The following is an 18,096-nucleotide window of genomic DNA, read 5'->3' as shown; positions in this document are numbered from 1 at the left end:
TCAAAAGGTAATATAAAAGTGCTCAGAGAAGACACATACTTCAAGAGGAGATAAAGGTCAAATTAATTGCCATTTCTGATAGATATTATTAATTAAGGTGCTTCCTCTATGCAATGAAGTTAATAAACCAAATTTATAAATAAATGTTTACAGGTGGAACATATCACCGTAGGGATCTCTAGTTGGGACAACCTTCTTATAAACATGAACAAAATTTATTAGCCTAGGTATATTTTTCTCTGATGTTGTATGTCTAAACCTCATTTAATAAGAGTTTTCTCTTAACCACCCCAGTTACCTGGCATAGTGCAGTTAACAAAACAAATGCTCTCGTTCAATACAATAATTTAGCCAGAGGACTCACACCACACTTGCTTTGCAGCGTGCTAAGCTGACCCAGGTTTAATTCTTTGCACCACATCCAGTCTTTAGTCTCTGCCTCTGTTACTAACACAACACAAGGTCTGATTAGGCTTGTGACCCACAAGTGGCCACTGTGAAGCAGAGCATTTGGGGTAGTCGCTTGATAATCCCTCGATCCTGAAAACGACAGACTTACTAGGTCTTTTGTATGAACCGACTGGAAGACAGGCCTCCATTATGTCAAGAAGAAACTCTACCCACTAACCTCCAGACACTTAAGCCGACCAAGGAGCAAGACAGAAACTTCGACAAATGAGAAAGATGGAGTGCAACACTTTCTCTAATCTTTTTGGGTCACAAAGCAGAAAACATCCCTTTAGTAAAATATACACTCAACAGGAGTTACTAAGCCTCCGGTGTCCTCCAAGCTCCCCTTTTTAATTTTCAAATCCCAAGGATTTTTTTCGAAGGGCAGCCGTATCTCTAGGGCTCAAGGATAAGTCACCTGAAGTCACTGAATCTTAGTTTCTTTTTCTTTCTTCTTCTTCTTTTTTAATCCTGTAGCCTCTGAATGAACCAATCATCATGTATTTTCAGAAGAAAAGAACATTGTTCACGCACAAAGGGAAAAGAATTTAAGTCGTGTAAAGTCTTCTTTAAATACAAAAAGGTCACCAGCTCCAGGGAGCTGTGCCTGGGGCTTTAATGAAGACCTCAGTGCGCAGAAACAAAGGAGGCCTGCATTAGGCTCGGATCCAATTGTATTTCTTTACTAGTAACAGCATACCCACTTCTTTTTCCCTTTGAGTTTTGTTCTCAGGGAGGAAAAACAAAAAACAAAACAAAACCAAAAAAAAAAAAAAAAAAGAAAGAAAGGAAAGAAAACCAGGTAATGAAAAAAAAAAAAGAAAAGAGTCTTAAAGAGACACAGTTCTGATTAACCTACCATCGAAAGCTGGGGGAGCAGGAATATTGCAAGAGCAGACTGAACTGTTTGAAAAACACCTGGCTTTAGTTCTGCTGCAAACAAAAGAATCTATCACACATAAAACTGTTCAGTCACGATAAGGGTTATAGATGCCAATGGGAACCAACCCCTTAGGTGCCATGGGGAAATTGCAAGAAATTGCTTTTTGATTGAGACAGTTTCCTTGGCACCAACAGGACAGGGACGCTAAGTTGTAAGGAATCCATCCAAAAAAAAAAAAAAAAAAGTTTTGAAATCCAGTTTTCGCAGATGCTTTCCGATAACCAGTCTGTTCCCTAAAGCCAGTCTCCTCTTGGGGCTCTCTTCTCAGGTGGTTAGAGCACTTCCGGTGGGGAATGCAAAGGAAGCAGTTTACACTGGAAGCCACTGGTTCTGATAAGGGAAGCAATTTAGCTTGTTTATTCGTGAAAATTTTTTTTGTGCCTGTGCCGTAGGTGTGGCGTGTTGTGTATGTGTGTGGATGTGGTGGTCACAGGCGCACGGAGGGCAAAGGAGAGGCGAGGTCTCCTGCTTCCATTACTTAGCCCTGTACTTCCTTGAGATAGAGTCTCAACCTGAACCTGAACTCGGGGCTGTGGGTTTCGGAAGCACTCCACAGGATCGTGGCTTAGCTGCGTCCAGATGCTTAGCAAGGGATCAAACTCAGGAGGCAAGTCTCTGGCCCTCTGAGGCCCACATGCCTGCTGCAAGTACTTTTACCCACAAAGCCTTCTCCCCAGCCCTTCCTGAAATTTTGAGCATGGTCTGAGTTGTCCTTATTAAGAAAGAACAACATGTCCGTTATTAAAGGCAGTGCAGAAACTTGCCCCTGACAGTGCACCCCTTCCTCCTTCCTGTGCCTGTGTCCTTCTTCTGTGTGAATGAAAGATCTCTGATTTGGGCTCAAGTGAGGACCTTGAACTGTGCACAAAGGGAGGAAGCCCGGAAGAGAGACAGGGGACGACACAGGCCTCCCTCATCTCAACCTGGAACTCTGACCTAACACTTGCCCTTTTGCAGAAACTGTGAGGCAACCAGCTCTGGCCCCAGCTCACCCTGGGGAGAGGAGGGATGCACACTATCTTCACTGCAGACCCTCAAGTCATCTGGATGGCTCTCCCTGACTCCACAACCACTGAGGCCTCATGCCTGGTGGGCTCTGTGGTCTGCAGTCAGGCTTTGAGCATATGATGCTCCTCATCCATAACAGAGAAGAAATGTCTTTCTAAAATCATTCATTTTAGTGCTGAGTGTTGATTTTGTTTTTTAAACAAAAGAGTCTGCACAAACAACTCAGTCTTTCAAAAATCACCTAATGGGCTGGGTGTGGTGGCACACGCCAGCACTCGGGAGGCAGAGGTAAGAGGATCGATCACCATGAGTTCGAGGCCACCCTGAGAATACAAAGCGAATTCCAGGTCAGCCTGGACTGGAGTGAAACCCTACCTCCCTAAACCAAAACAATAAAAACAAAAATCACCTAGTGATGACAAGAGGGACATTGCAAGACCCAGCAGAAGGTCTCTTTTGAACTTGACATTAATTCTCTTTGGTGATGGTTTCTGAGAACCCTTTCTAAGTGGAGGTGGAGAGAAAGACAATGGGTAAAATATTCGATGGCATTCAGTTAACATGACTGAGAAAAACAGTTAAGAGTCAGTGCCAGGTTCTGAATGAAGTTAAGGCTTTTTAGCTAGTTTATGGTTCCAGCCTCAGCTTCCTTCCTGGGGTTTTGCCCCTCCTCAACAGGTTGCTGCGACAAAGGGTCCCCTCTCTGCAGCTCCTCCTGGGGTGCCGGCAGGTTTCAGGAACCCAGCCCCGCGGGCAGCAGGGCACAGCACTCTTAACGTGCAGGCGTGACCAGTGGCTCATGAAATCAATTTTGTGGCTCGTGATCATCATTTTGTCTTTTATAGGAACTAGAATAGAAATAAATAGAATAGAAAATAGCCGAGCGTGGAGCAGAGAGTAATAATGCTTTATGCGATTTTTGTTTCTGTGTCTGTGAGTGTGCGGGTGGGGGAGGGGCACACAAGCTCCCCTCCCCCCAAACACACACACAGGGTGCCAGGGTGCAAGACTGAGCTCTTCCTGTTGGCCACAGCACACAGGTTGGAGCAGTGTTTCAGAAGCCCAGGAGGCGCTGGGGCTGGACACCTCCCTGCATTCGCTTTGAGTATCAGCTCTGTGGCCCCTTTATTAAGTGAGTTCAACTATCTGGGCCTCACGTTGCTATTGGCTGCCGGGTTAAGAATGCCAACAGGATTGCCAGGAAGACTGAGAGATGGTAGAGGAAAAAGAGGAAAGTAACCATGTGAAGGATGCCACAAATGTGAGGAAGAGTGCGGCTTCCTTTCCAGGCTTCAACAAGCAGGACGGTAGTGGGAAGAGCAGCCGGGGCAACCCAGACAGGGGGCACATGGCAAGGAAGGGGGGCAGCATGGAGAACGAGTGATAGGGGCCTGCAAAGTATTTCCAGGGAAAACAAGGCAGCACCAGGGAGAGCTGGAACGAATGGGGTGGGAGGAAGCCGGGAACCAAAGCCAAAGTGATGGTCTCACCTCTGTTCCTTCTGAAAGAAAACAGATTTCTCTGCTAGACTTGAACTCTGTGTGTGTGTGTGTGTGTGTGTGTGTGTGTGTGTGTTTTCTTTAACTTGTGTAAATAACTTGGTTGCCGGGCGTGGTGGCGCACGCCTTTAATCCCAGCACTCGGGAGGCAGAGGTAGGAGGATCACCGTGAGTTCGAGGCCACCCTGAGACTCCATAGTGAATTCCAGGTCATCCTGAGCCAGAGCGAGACCCTACCTCGAACCCCCCCAAAAAATAATAATAAAAATAAAAATAAATAAATAACTTGGTTTATAGAAAATCACCAAGGATTACCAAAAAAAAAAAAAAAAAAAACAGAAACAGAAATGAGAAATTAATGAGCCCAGTCCTTCTAGAATATGTTACTGAACCCTAAGCCTTAATAATGGTGACTATCTTATCAAGCAATCCTAAGAGCTGGGCACCGGGCCCTCTGTGTTTTCTCACATGATCATTTATGATGAATCTGTGAGGCAGTAATTACCAGACCTGACTTAAGGACAGGAACCAAGACTGGGAGGCGAAGTGACTTCATCAAAGCCATTCACTCACGAGGCACACAGGAATAAAAACATGGGGCACATTGACACGAAGCACTCTCCCTGAGACATTCCAGCCAGGGCCCTGCTGCACACTGCATGGTCTCTCCAAACTACCGTCCTTGTATCAGACAATATTGCATCTTGGAGGCGCAGGCCTATCAGGTACCGTTTAAGGGTTCTGCGTTTGTAGGGCTTGGTGGTCATGGCCTATCCGGGCACAGAGCTTAGCACTGTGTTTGAGTGCGCTCTCCATAGAGCGTTTGCATAAAGGAAGGGTGGGACTTGTGGAACTGAACCAAAGCCTGGTGATGTCAAGGTGTATTCAGTCTCCGCTCTGATGTGCTTCCAGAACACTGCTGGCACAGCCAAGAATCATCTAACGCTCCTTCTTTATTTAGAGCTCTTTCATGTGCGCAAGCACACAGCCATTTCTGATTAAGAAGCATTCAAAGTGGCACAGGGCACGTTTCTGGATCCTTTCATCCGAGGATATGAAAGCACTTTACAGACACGCCCATTATCTCAGCTAAGTAAATCTTCTGCTCTGGCCCATTTCTGAGATGGGTACAGACAAAAGCTGGAATTTGGGAATCCCAGCCTCTCAACTTCCGCTGTAACCGCTGGAGTCATGCATCTAGTACTCAGAACCTTACCCGCTTCGGATTTCTCCTATTTTTCTTCCCATGAAAGAATCATATTTTGATTTCTTTCAAAAGCTTTTGAGACATTACACAAGATAAAATTGAACCATCTCATCGTTTTCAAGCGCACAGCCCAATGGTACTAAGCATGTTCGTGCTGTCTTACAAAGGTTCCCACCATCGTTCACCGAGCTTTGTTGCCTTAGAAAATCCCCTGCACTGAGGAACACGGTTCGACCTTCTTTCTTCATGAACTTGCCCAATTTAAGGACCTCATATTGGTCCAAATATCCAGTATATGTTATTTTGTAACTGGCTGGTTTCATGTAGCACAATGTCTTCCAAGTTTATCCATGTTGCAGCATGTATCTGAACTTCCTTCATAATGCTGAATAAGTTTCCCATTGTCTGTATAAGCCACACTTTGTCTCATAGCTATTCATCTGTTGATGGACACCTGGGCTGCTCCCTCCTTGTGGCTATTCTGAGCAGTGCTGTTCTGACTCCTTAAGACCCTGCTTTCGGATCCTTTTAGATAATACACTCAGAAGTGAATGGCTGCATCACAGGGTAGTTCTAACCTTTAATCTTGAGGCGTCTCCACAGTGTTTTTTATGGTGGCTGAGCCATTTTACATTCCCATCAGCAAAGCACAAGGGTTCCAATTTCTCAACAACCTTGCCATTCTATCGTGAGGTCACTGTGTCTCATGAAGGTTCTAAGGTAGATTCCTGAAGTCATTTCAGTTATTTTAGAAGTCAAGGACACATAGTAATAGCAATACATGGTCACAAGATCAAAGCCCACAGGCTCCTCCTTTTGGGTGCTAGGTTCTCTGTACCTCTTAATAATCAAGCACTGAAAAGGTCGTTTATATCTACACGTTCATATCTACATGGTCAGACAGCGTAGCTTCCAGGTGCTTTTCCTTCCGCCTTCTCTGTGTTCCTCACCCCAGAAATGAGTGTGTGGGCGTGGGCTCTTCAGTTCTCCATGGCCAGATGATTGTGGAGGGCAAAACACACCAAGTTAGAATCCTCAGACAGCAAGCTGAGAACTGAATATAAGCAAGCACCAAAGCCAAGGGCAGAATGGAGCTGCAAGGCCCACAGCTGAGGCCCCAGGCCTGCGGGGACAGGCCTCACATTGCCCACGTCTGCCTGCCTGCAGCACAGTAATGATTCAGTAAGGACTTTCTAAATTTATGTGGAACAGAGGCACTAAAAGCAATGACAGGAGCTTCTATCGTGCATGTAATTCAATCTTCAGAACGCTCCCTGAAAGCCTGGCGCTAGGCAGCAGAATGAACGAACCCACGCTCAGCCCAGGAGGAGATGGCCACTTGAACTCCCACCATTGTGGGAGCCAAGTACTGAGCACTTGGCCCAAACTGATGGGTTTAGCGCCATGCCAGTTCTCAAAGGTGGTAGTCCAGACTGCCTGGTAAGGGAGAGAAAACTAGAATATGGAGATGCAACTCCTTTTCCCAGTCTCCTTCAGGACTATACTGGGTCCCTGATTGAAATCACTTATTGTGGTGGTTTAAACCTCACAACACACTCCCCCCCCCTACCCCATAGACTCATGTATTAAATACTTAATTTCCAGTTGGAGGTGTTGTTCCGGAAGGTTGGAAAATCTCTAGGGAGGTGGGGCCTTGCTGGAGGAAGTGTGTCACTGGAGGCAGGCCTTAGGATGTTACAGCCTGGCCCCATTTGCTTTCAGTTCTCTCTGCTTCTCCCTTGCTGATGTGACAATGTGACGCCAGCTGTCTGTTCCTGCCACGACTGACTTCTTGTTGAAATGATAAGCCAAAAATGAACCTTGTGCTTTCTTATGTTGCTTCTAGTTGGGTGCATTTTTAAAAAAAGACATTTTTATTTATTTGAGAGACAGAGAGACAGGCAGACAGAGAGAGAGAATGAGCACACTAGAGACTCCAGCCATTGCAAAAGAACTCCAGACACATGCACTACCTGGTGCATCTAGCTTATGTGGGTCCTGGGAAATTGCACCTGGGTCCTTTGGCTTTGCAGGCAAGCGCCTTAACCGCTTAGCCATCTCTCCAGCCCTGGTTGGGTGCGTTTTGTCCCAGCAAGGAGAATGGATACACTTACCGACATCTAGATTATAAATGGGTCATTCAAGTGTTTACAAACTCTCTTAGCCTTTCAGATTCACAGAGGCCCTGCATGGACATGACCTCCCCTCAAAGGCTAGCTTTTCCATTCTACAGCAAAAGTCCCTCATTATGACACTTACAACCCATGATTCCTTATACAAGGCGCTTGACTGTTCAATAATCCATCTATCATTCTGTTCTCAGAATTATATGGTTATCAGGCTGGGGAGATGGCTTAGCAGTTAAGGTGCCTGCTTGCAAAGCCAATGGACCCAGGTTCAATTCCCCAGGTCCCACATAATCCAGATGCACCAGATGGCGCATGTGCCTGGATTTAGTTTGCAGCTGCTGAAGGCCCTGGTGTGCCCATTTTCAGTCTCTCTGTCTGCCTCTTTCTCTCTCTCTCAAACAAATAAATAAAAATTAAAAGAGCATACAATCCAAAATATATCTAGGTAAATATTACTGAACCACTCCCCCCGCCCTGTCTTCTCACGAGCACACACACTCACCCATACACACATGCCAAACCAGCACACAGACTCTGGGATTTATGAAAATACCCGTTAAAAATATCCATTAAAATATGCCCTATTGGCATACCTGTAAAGGATCAATCCTTTCATCCAATTAAAAAAAAAAATCTAGTAATAAAATTAAAAGCAATTAAACCTCGGTGCCCTCGTAAAAGAAACATGTGCAAATGCTCTGACTTGACTCACATACCTGAGGAATGATTGACATTTTCTTCCTTAAATCGTGAAGTCCAATCTCACTTGTCAAGATCTTATCAATCCAAATTTTACCTTCAGGTTCCGACAATCTGAAAAGGGCTGAGATGAGAGAACTTTTTCCAGCTCCGGTTCTTCCCACAATTCCAACCTATGAAGAGATCCAGGGGGAGGGAGTAAAATGAACCATAAGCAACCAACGTTAGGAAAGCTACTTGAGCTAAGTCTAAACGTGCCTCGGCTCAGATGATATATAGGGCTGGACAGTTCTTTATGGTGGAAACTGCCCTGTGGGATATTTTAATAGTATCCCTGTACGGTCTCTTCTAGAGGCCAGGAGCAAGCCCTAAATTGGGTCAATTTGAAATGTCAAAACGCTGACAAATGTCCTGGTAGGGGGGGGGGGGAAGGGAGACACCAAAATGCCCTTGGGTGAGACCCACTGAAAAGCTACAGCAGCAGGGAGGAGCCAGCAGCTTCTTAAGTGGGTGCTAAAAAGACCATTTATGGGGAGCTTCACTTCCAAGGTCTAGAGAGGCTGAACCTTGAAAACCGCTTGGATAATTTCACACAGGCGCGCTAGCTAACAAGCCAGCAGGGTCAGGTGTAAGCAAGCATTAACGTTCCCAGAATTCTATCGGTTAAGGTGTATCAATCGTTGGTAGAGAAATGAAATCACTTGAGGATATTAAAATATCTGTTCCGTCTCAAGAGGAAATAATTTATTGTTGTATTTTATTTATTTATTTGAGAAAGAGACTGAGGGGGAGAGAGAGAGAGAGAGAGAGAGAGAGAGAGAGAGAGAGAGAGAGGGAGAGAGAAAGCATGGGCAGACCAAGGTTGTCAGCTGCTGGAAGTGAGCTCCAGAAGTATGAGCCACCTTGTGCATCTGGCTTAGGTACTGGGGAATCGAACCTGAGTCCTTTGCCTTTGCAGGTAAATGCCTTAACCACTAAACCATCCCTCCAGCCCTACAAGAGGAAATAATTTAAAAGGCAGGTCTCCACATCTTAAAAGACAGTAACAGTAGCCAAAACACGCAGGATGAGATCAACAACTATCCCACAAACAGCCTTGCCTATTTACGGGGGGCCTTTCATCTGAGCAGTTCAAAAGACATTTTACAAACCAATTAATACTTACAATTGCCCCTCGGGAAAGGCCTGCATGAGGAGTCATCCCCCTTATTAAAGCTAGAGCAGAGAGCAATGAAGCGCACTGCCAGTATGATCAAAGAATCGATAGGGGCTGGAGAGATGGCTCCACAGTTAAGGCGTTTGCCTGCAAAGCCAAAGGATCCTGGTTCAATTCTCCACGACCCATGTAAGCCAGACGCACAAGGGGGCACATGTGTCCGGAGTTCGTTTGCAGTGGCTGGAGGCCCTGGCGCCCCCAATCTCTCTATCTGCCTCTCTCTCACTTGCTTTCTCAAAATGGATAAACAAAATTTAAAAATTAAAAAAAAAAAAAAGAATCGATAGAATGCATGTAAAATGCTGGTCAGGAATGAAGCTGTAAAGTCACAACTGGCTTTGAGGCGTATTCACCAAGGGCCTTGGGCACAAAGCTGGCCTTTTCTCCACAGTACTTGCTCAACGGGCCAGAGCTTCCCAAGAGATGACATCACCCTTATTTTAAAAACCTGGGGTCAGGAGCTGGGGAGACATCTCTGTGGTTAAAGGCACTTGCTGGCAAGCCTGTTACCCTAACTCAAGTTCAATCTTCCTTAGCACCCATGCAAAGTTGGATGGAAAGTAGTTCACACATCTGTAATCTCAACGCTTGATAGCAATAGGAGGTGGAGCCAGGAGAATCTGGAAGCGGAAATGGCACACACACACACACACACACACACATACACACACAAAAAAACAACAACAACAACAAAAAAAAACCAGAGCAAGCTGGAGAGATGGCTCAGTGGTTAAGGTGCTTGCCTACAGAGCCTAACAACCTGAGTTTGATTCCCCAGTATCCATGTAAAGCCAGATGCAGAAAGTGGCACATGCATCTGGAGTCTGTTTGCAGTGGCTGGAGGCCCTGGTGCACCCATTCTCTCTGTCTCTATTCTATCTCTCTCTACTTGCAAATAAATAACAACAACAATAATAATAAAAACAGACCCTATATAAAAATAAGGTGGAAGGAGAGAAGCACCCTGAAGTCATCATCTGACCTTTACGCCTGCACTGTGGTGTGCGTACCCACACACACGCACAACAGACGCCTGTGTACATACACACACATATCCGTACACACAAATAAGCAAGTAAAAATAGAGAGTCAATGAAGGAGATAAGACCTACTTTCTATCATTTGTAAATTTATTCAGCATTTGTTTTAACTCACTGCTTTAAATAGAGAGGAAATGAACTTCAATGCACACTGATTTTATGCTGAGAATTTTATATGTGATCTCATTTGGATATTTCCAAATAAAACCAATTATAGAATTTCAAAAATATTACAGAGATTCAGGGCTGGAGAGCTGGCTCAGTGGCTAAAGTTGCTTGCTTGCAAAGCCCACGGACCCAGGATCAATCGCTCAGTACCGACATAAAGCCAGGTACACAAAGAGGTGGGTGCATGCATCTGGAGGTTGCTTGCAGTGATGTGTGATCCCTTTCTCTCTAATAAATAATTTTTTAAAATTAAAATATTATTATAGATAAAAAACTGTAAGAAAGTCTAATAACTAATTTTTAAATTTTAAAATATATTATAGATAAAAACTACAAGAAGAGAGGCTTTCAGTTCTTAACACCTTTGTACGTATTTCCTACCTCATGGGAAGTACTGATTTGTATTTCTCAGAGGAGCTGTGCATCCACGGGTGGCATGCCTATGTTTCTCTCCCATCTGGGTGTTTTCGTACGAAAATCGCACACATCAAGTACATTAGGTAAATCCACCCCTCACTCACACCACACACACACACACATACACACACACACACCCTAGTCTGTGCACATATAGACCAGAGGTCTTACAAGGAGACTATCAGCCCTCAAAGGGTAGCATTCCCCCTACAGCCAAAGTCCCTCATTAAGGTACCTATAATCCATGTTTCCCTACAGAAGCCCCTTGACTAAATATAAATAAGGTGGAGAATGACTGAGGAAGACACCTGATGTTAACAACTGGCGCACACACACACACACACACACACACACACACACACACACAAGACAGAGAGAAACTTATCCTTGTTTATAGGTAGATCTGTTTGTGAATGATTGCATGTTATCAGATCCATGGGAAACTAATCCATCTGTGCAAATCCAAACCCTGGTAGACTATGGGGAAATGGGTAGATGGGATCTCAAAAGGCAAGGAACACCCTGGGCTGTCTATGGCCACAGGACTATGCGTTTAAGATCCCAGAGATGCCAGGTGTGGAGGCACACGCCTTTAATCCCAGCCCTTGGGAGGCAGAGGGCAGAGATAAAAGGATCACCATGAGTTAGCGGCCACCCGAAGACTACATAGTGAAGTCCAGGTCAGCCTGAGCTAGAGTGAGACCTTACCTTGGAGGGCAGGCGGTGTGTGTGTGGGGGGGGGGTGGAGAGACAAAACAAAAACATTCCAGGGACGGTAATTCAGAGGCAACTTAGACTTGGTCATTTCTCCTCCCAAAGTCATCAAAATTGTCTGAAAGATTTTCACAGTTCAATGATGGGTTTTTACTGGATGTCTCTGGCAAATATCACCACGTTCATAGTCATATCACCAAAAGAATATATTTATTTTGTTTTGTTAAAATATATTTTAGTTATTTATTTATTTGAGAGAAAGAAAAGAGGAGAGAGGGAGAAAATCGGCACACCAGGGCCTTCAGCCACTGCAAACAAACTCCAGCTGCATGTGTCCCCATGTACATCTGGCTTACGTGGATCCCGGAGAATTGAACTGGAATCCTTTGGCTTTGCAGAAAAACGCCTTAACCGCTAAGCCATCTCTCCAGCCCAAGAATACTTTTAGAGAGCCTGATTTTACTTGGTTTTCCCAAGTTGGAAAATGCTGGACTCCACCAGCCACGTCAACATGTTAAGAATTTTTACTTGAATCTCTTCATGTCAGCATAACCTGTTTTCCCACACAGGATTTCACCACCACAATCTCCCAGCTTCTTTGCCTGTGCTCTTGGGCTCTAAGTGCTCACCTGAGTTACGGCTTCCTCCAAGGCAGGCTGGAGCCAAGCCCTGAAGATCTTAGGTCTGTTCACTGACTCCTAGTTTTTAATGCTCACAGCCACCTGCTGGGTGCAAGACCACATGACCTTCTAGGAAAACTAATGAAGAGCAGGGGAGAAGTCCCAGTGGGTAAAGGGTTTCAGGGCAGGCACAAGAAGCTGAGTTTGTTTGATGTGAGTGTCATGCACGGTGGTACACACCAGTAATCCCAGTGCTCGGGAGGCAGAGACAGGAGACTCTTCAGGACATGGTGACTAGCTTGAGCAGCCATATTTGTGAGTTTAGGGTTAAATGAGCTTGTCTCAATAAATATGGTGGAAGGTGACTGAGGTGGACACTAGATGTTGAATTTTCACCTCCACATGCAAAAAAAAAAAAAAAAAAAGAGGACAAACTTGTCCTAGTTATAATCAGTACAATTAATTTGGAAAGTAAGTAAACACTAGCTCTAATCCCAGCACGCTGATAGTGAAGGGACCAAACTGACGCCATGACAGGCTTCAGTAAAGTGTTGCCCTAACTAGGCCTGAGTTTCAGTTTCCCAGAGAGGCAGACAAGATTTCTGGGAAAAACCACAAACAAAGGGCGGGCCGTTAATCAACAGTGACCCCGACATGTGGCCAGGATAGCCGCCATTGTGTGCTCTGGGGCTGAGTCAGAACCTGGAGACATGTCCAAACATGTCCCTTTCACGCATTTTTGCCCCAACCAATCAGAGAAGTACAAGTGTAACTAACTGCTGCTTGCCTAGCCAATCATGTCAGAAGATTACCTAAGCCGCCTGGAATTCCCTTAGCTGTGCTTAAAAGGAGCCTGCGCGCTCCTCTCGGGGTGGCCATTTTGCATGAATGGTTGACCCCTGCACGCTGGCTGATTCTGCAGAATAAACGCTCTTTGTTTTTACATACTATTTGAGTCTGGGGTCTTTCTTCAGTGATCTTCAAACCATGTTTCTTATGTGGAAGTGTGTGTGTACACATGTGCACATGCCTATGCATGTGATAGGTGATAAGTCACCCAATTCATAAATTTAAGTGAGATTAATAAAACACACTGGACTCTGTGGTCATTTTCTATTTCACAAAAATATTTAAGGGTCACATACTGATGCAACATGTATGATTATTATGTAACAAATCTCAAATCCGTGGACGCTCCGGCTGCCCCTAACATATTTTGCTACTATAAATGGCATCCTGTTGAAAATCCTTGAAGGTACATCTTTGCAAACAACCTTAATTATTTTCCAAAGATAAATACCGAGGCATGGAACTGATGAGCAACAGGTATGAACACTTCTAAAGAGGCTGCTGAGTGTTGCCAAACCACCTTCCAGAAACAGGATCCCCATCTCCATGGCCACCTGGCACCATGCACATCCCCAACCTGGGCGTTCCAACGCTGTTGTCATCAATGTTAGTTTGATTCACAAAAGAGGAATCTCTCCGCATCATGTCTCAGTAGGAGAGCAGAATAGCTGCATCTCCCCCACCGGGATCCCTGGACATTCATTTCTCAGATTCAGCCTCTGAAGGGGCTATCACACAGGAAACCCGGATACAATGCACTGGGCCAACCCTTCCGTCCTTAGCCCCACACGTACTTCCTCAGGCTTCCTGGGTGGCTGTGAGGCCTGGACACGAAGGTGTGTGTTGCTCACCTGGCTGTTTGCTCTCCCTATACATGTTGCAGGTATCTATGCCACCATCCATGTGGACTCACAGCGTTGGGCTCAGCTCCTGGTGGTCGGTGGTCCCTCCACCCAAAACCCTTCCCGTTCATTTTCACCCGCTGATGCCACCAAGTCTGTGTCAGATGCCTAATCCCCCCATACCCACTCCCCCACAAATCTATCCCTTCATGTGGACATGCTCCACTCCTAACAGATGCCACATCGCTTCTCCCTAAACGTCCATTAACTGTGACTTCCCGTCTGCCAGTGGCCATGGGGCCATTTCTGCTGAAGGCAGGGACATGCTGGATTCTCCTTTGCATAGCTGCATTATCCATGTGGTATCTTGTGTGAAACAAGTCAGGAGCACAAATCAGGCTTGAGAAATTTCTAGAAATAACACTATCTTGTTCAAGTAGGTATACAATAAGTTGCTCAAAGAAGATGGGCCTGGCAGGTGCATCCCGCAACCGTAAATGGGAGAGCAAGGGGCCAGCCCCTCCCTTTCATGGGACAAATGATATTCGCTGTCACCTTCCAGTGACCTCATGAAGCATCTACTGTGTCTATCTCAGTCCTAGGGGTTTGGTAAAGGCCGGGTCCTGTCACTTCCATTTTGCAAAGAGGAAAGTCAGGCTTGGTAAGAGAGATCTGTCTGAAATACTCCAGTCTATAGCTGGCAGAGGAGGAGCGAGATCCCAGTCTACCTGTGTCTTTCCCATTGCACCGCGAACCTTCTATCATTTCTTCTTCTATCATGGCCTGACATGACATTCCTTCCATGCAGCTAGTGGCACCAGTGAGGAGAGATGTGGCCTTCTTACAGATCCTTGTGGCAGTTTGAATAGATAGCCCCCAATATATTCAGTGTTTTTATTAGTTTGTAGTTTACATCTGTAGCCACCTGGCTGGAGGCAGTGTCACTGGGTGGATCTTAAGGTGTGGTGATGGGTTTGAGATTTCAATCTAGGGATATGCAAAGTGTGCCTAGCTGGAGTTCCTGAAGTATGCTGTGCTGTGTGGCTTTTGGCTTTTTGGCTTGTGCTTCTCTCTCTGTGTGTTTGGTCCTATGAAGGCAGGCCAGCTTCTTCTGCCATATGGAACTTCCCCTGGATCTGGAAGCTTCAATAAATCCCTTCCTCCATAACTGTGCCTGATCTGGAAGTTTATCTCAGTGAACCTGAAGCTGTCTGCTATAATCCTGTTACCATATATGCTCAGCATGCTGTGGGCATGAGTGGGTGTGAAGTGGAGGGTGGATAAGAACGTGCTGGTCCTTTCCATGCAAAGACCACAGCAGTTGTCCCATAGCAGTTGTCCACAGGAATAACAGACATCCCCGGCACAGGCTGGGAGAGCTGACAGTCACCTGGGGAAACACAGCAGACCCAGTAGGGTGTCTGGGGCAGTGGGACTACTTTATTATACTGTCAGGTGGTGACAGGGACTGTCAGATCTGCCTGTGCCCAAGCTGGTATGGAGACAGAAATGCTATACAGGATGACTCGATCACAGACGAAAACAATCTGTGGCAGAAGGTCCCATTTGGGAGATGAAAAATCTATGCATAAACCTGTTATCAGCAACAACAAAATGGTGATATAAACTCATGACTGAGAGACTGGATCTCACACTCCATCCTAGGAAAGGCTGGGGACACTGGTGATGTCAATTTCAAGGTGTAACAAGAAGGTTCTTGCATTGTCCTCCTGACATGAGCTGATGGGAGCATTCATGACCCCATAGTGGTCACCAGTATCCCCATGAGACCAGCACAGTTCTGAGCCCTTCAACTTTTTGACATGGAGGCAGTCAACATGACCACAAAACAGAAGGAGGATCGCCTTGAAAGAGGAGACTCCTCAGGGGATGGGGGACGGGGTAAAGGGGACAAAAAAGGACCAATGGGACAGAAGCAGGATCAAATTACTGTATGTTCATGTAATCAAGGTGTCAATGTTTGTTTTTAAAGGGTTGGAGAAGTGGCTTGGCAGTTAAAAGCACTTGCTTGCAAAGACAGACGGCCTGGGTTTGATTCCCCAGTACCCACATAAAGCCAGATTCAGAAGGTGGTGCGTGTGCCTGGAGTTCGTTAGCTATGGCACTAGGCCATGGCATGCCCATTTGCATTTTCTTATTGTCATTTTCTCTCTTTCCTCTTGCATATAAATAATAAAAATATTTTAAAAAAATTTTTTAAGCTGGGTGTGGTGGCACACGCCTTTAATCCCAGCACTCAGGAGGCAGAAGTAGGAGGATCACTGTGAGTTCGAGGCCACCCTGAGACTCCATAGTGAATTTCAGGTCAGCCTGGGCTAGAGTGAGATCCTACATCGAAAAACAAAAACAAACAAACAAACAAAAATAAATTGATTTTAAAGATTCATGGTGGGCTGAAGAGATGGCTTAGCAGTTAAGGCATTCGCCTACAAAGCTTAAGGATTCAAGTTCAATTCCATAGGACCCATGTAAGCCACATGTGTAAGGTGGTACATGAGAATGGAGTTTGTTTGCAGTGGCTAGAGTCCCTGGTGTGCCCATTCTCTGTATCTGCCATTCTCTCTCTTTGTCCCAGTCTAGTAAGTAAATAAATATTAATAAAAAACTTTTTAAAAAGATGCATGGAAATCATAGGTGACTGGCATGGAACACTGCTCGTGACGGACAGGACATTGCTGGGAGGCTCATGCAAACGCCAGTCTGATTCCAGAGAGCTGAGCTTACAGCATCTTCAACCCTCACAAGCTTCCAGGAGCTACAATGCTATGGGCTCAGCCAGGACTGGACAACAGTCTGGGGAAGTGGGACTCCCCACATCTGAGAGGAAGGCTGTTTGAGAAAACATGTTAAAAAAAAAAAAAAGGAGAAAAGGTAGGAAACTAATATTTTTGCACATTATAGCAAGGTCCAGTACACATCTGTAAAAATGTATTATCCCGGTAATAGCTCTGAGCAAGAAAAACCCTAACAAACCTGAATCAATCTACCTCTCCAGCGAAAGGATGCTTTAAAATGGCCCAGTACGTTCTCAAATGATCAAATCAAGCACAAAATCACACAAATGAAAAATGCAGCCAGTGTTTAGCATCTAACCAGGAAGCCAAAAGATGCTATTCATCTCATTTTTTGTTATTTTTACTTACTATTTCTTCCATGAATTAGGCCTCCGCTTCGTGGTGATCACAGTTTCCTATTTACTGTGACCTCCAGGCATCTCTGTAGAGGAGACCATTGAAAGAGAATACAGGGTCCCGTGGGCATGTCTCTGTATCCCTGCTTAAACCAGTGTCTTCCCACAATCAAACCCAAACCCAAAGGGGGTGATCTGCAAATAGGGGGCTGGACACAGGTGCGGAGGAGGAGGGACCTCACTGGCACAGACCGAAGAACGCTCTCCATGACGCTGCCACTTGGATGTAAGATAACAGGCAACAGACACGGGTGGACCCAGGCACGGATCTAAAATCGAATATTCGAGATCTTGCAATTCAGCCGTCAAATTCAATTTCCCCTCCAACCTTTGAGCATCTCAGGTTAACAATTTGATTTGGGGGTGGAGAGGACGTTGAAGATGGAACGATCCAAGTCTGGGAATAGATGCTGTTTTCCAACTTGTACAACAGAGTTCCTTAGACAATTCATCTTTTTTGTGGCTTTGAGGGAAACGGAAGACGTGTGCAAAGTTAAGAGAATTACGCTTGCCACGTCAGATCTGATAAGCGGGTCGTCTGCAAGGGAGCAAACATATTAGGGTGCTGTCGGAACACCATCTGAGAGGCTTGGCTTTCATTAGAAACAAAACAGTGCATGTTTTGCCCACACAGGCGTCCTCCCGTCTTCAGACCTACAGAGAAGCTGGGGAAATAATTAGGAGCGGGCTTCTGCCAAGCGACTTAGTAAAGCAGCTCCTTGTGTACCCTTTGGGCACCAAACTGTACATTGGCTCTTTCATGCCACAAGGTCTCAAGTCATTAAATCGCAGCTGTAATTAGGCCATGAAGTGGGTCTGTGGTGGAAAGAGTTTAAAAGAGTATTTACAAAGTATTTATAACTCACCAGGGGCTGGGATATAGCTCAGTGGTAAAGTGCTTGCTTACCATAGGGGGGGCCCCGAGTTCAATCCCTGACACTGTAAACAAACAAACAAACCAAAGGGATGGGGGAGAGAGGTAACTCTAACCGCTCTCTGATTGGATCTGAGGTCCGCGCCAACGACGGCATCCCTGCCTGGTACTGAAAACACAGGCAAAAGCGTACGGCAAAAGAGACTATAA

The 18,096-nt window shown here is 45.5% G+C and overlaps 1 protein-coding gene across 1 annotated transcript in view; it reads right to left on the bottom strand.

Annotated features, from left to right (window-relative positions):
• Positions 1-18,096, bottom strand: part of Abcc4 (ATP binding cassette subfamily C member 4) — a 287,715-nt gene that overhangs the window by 39,389 nt on the left and 230,230 nt on the right. The window contains exon 26 of the mRNA XM_045145529.1: positions 7,953-8,108. Within this exon, the coding sequence (XP_045001464.1) occupies positions 7,953-8,108 (156 nt within the window). The remainder of the gene's footprint in view (positions 1-7,952; positions 8,109-18,096) is intronic.

The sequence above is a fragment of the Jaculus jaculus genome, chromosome 3, assembly GCF_020740685.1.
Source record: "Jaculus jaculus isolate mJacJac1 chromosome 3, mJacJac1.mat.Y.cur, whole genome shotgun sequence".
In the NCBI taxonomy this organism is placed as follows: Eukaryota; Metazoa; Chordata; class Mammalia; order Rodentia; family Dipodidae; genus Jaculus; species Jaculus jaculus.
This window is presented reverse-complemented; position numbering and strand designations above follow the sequence as displayed.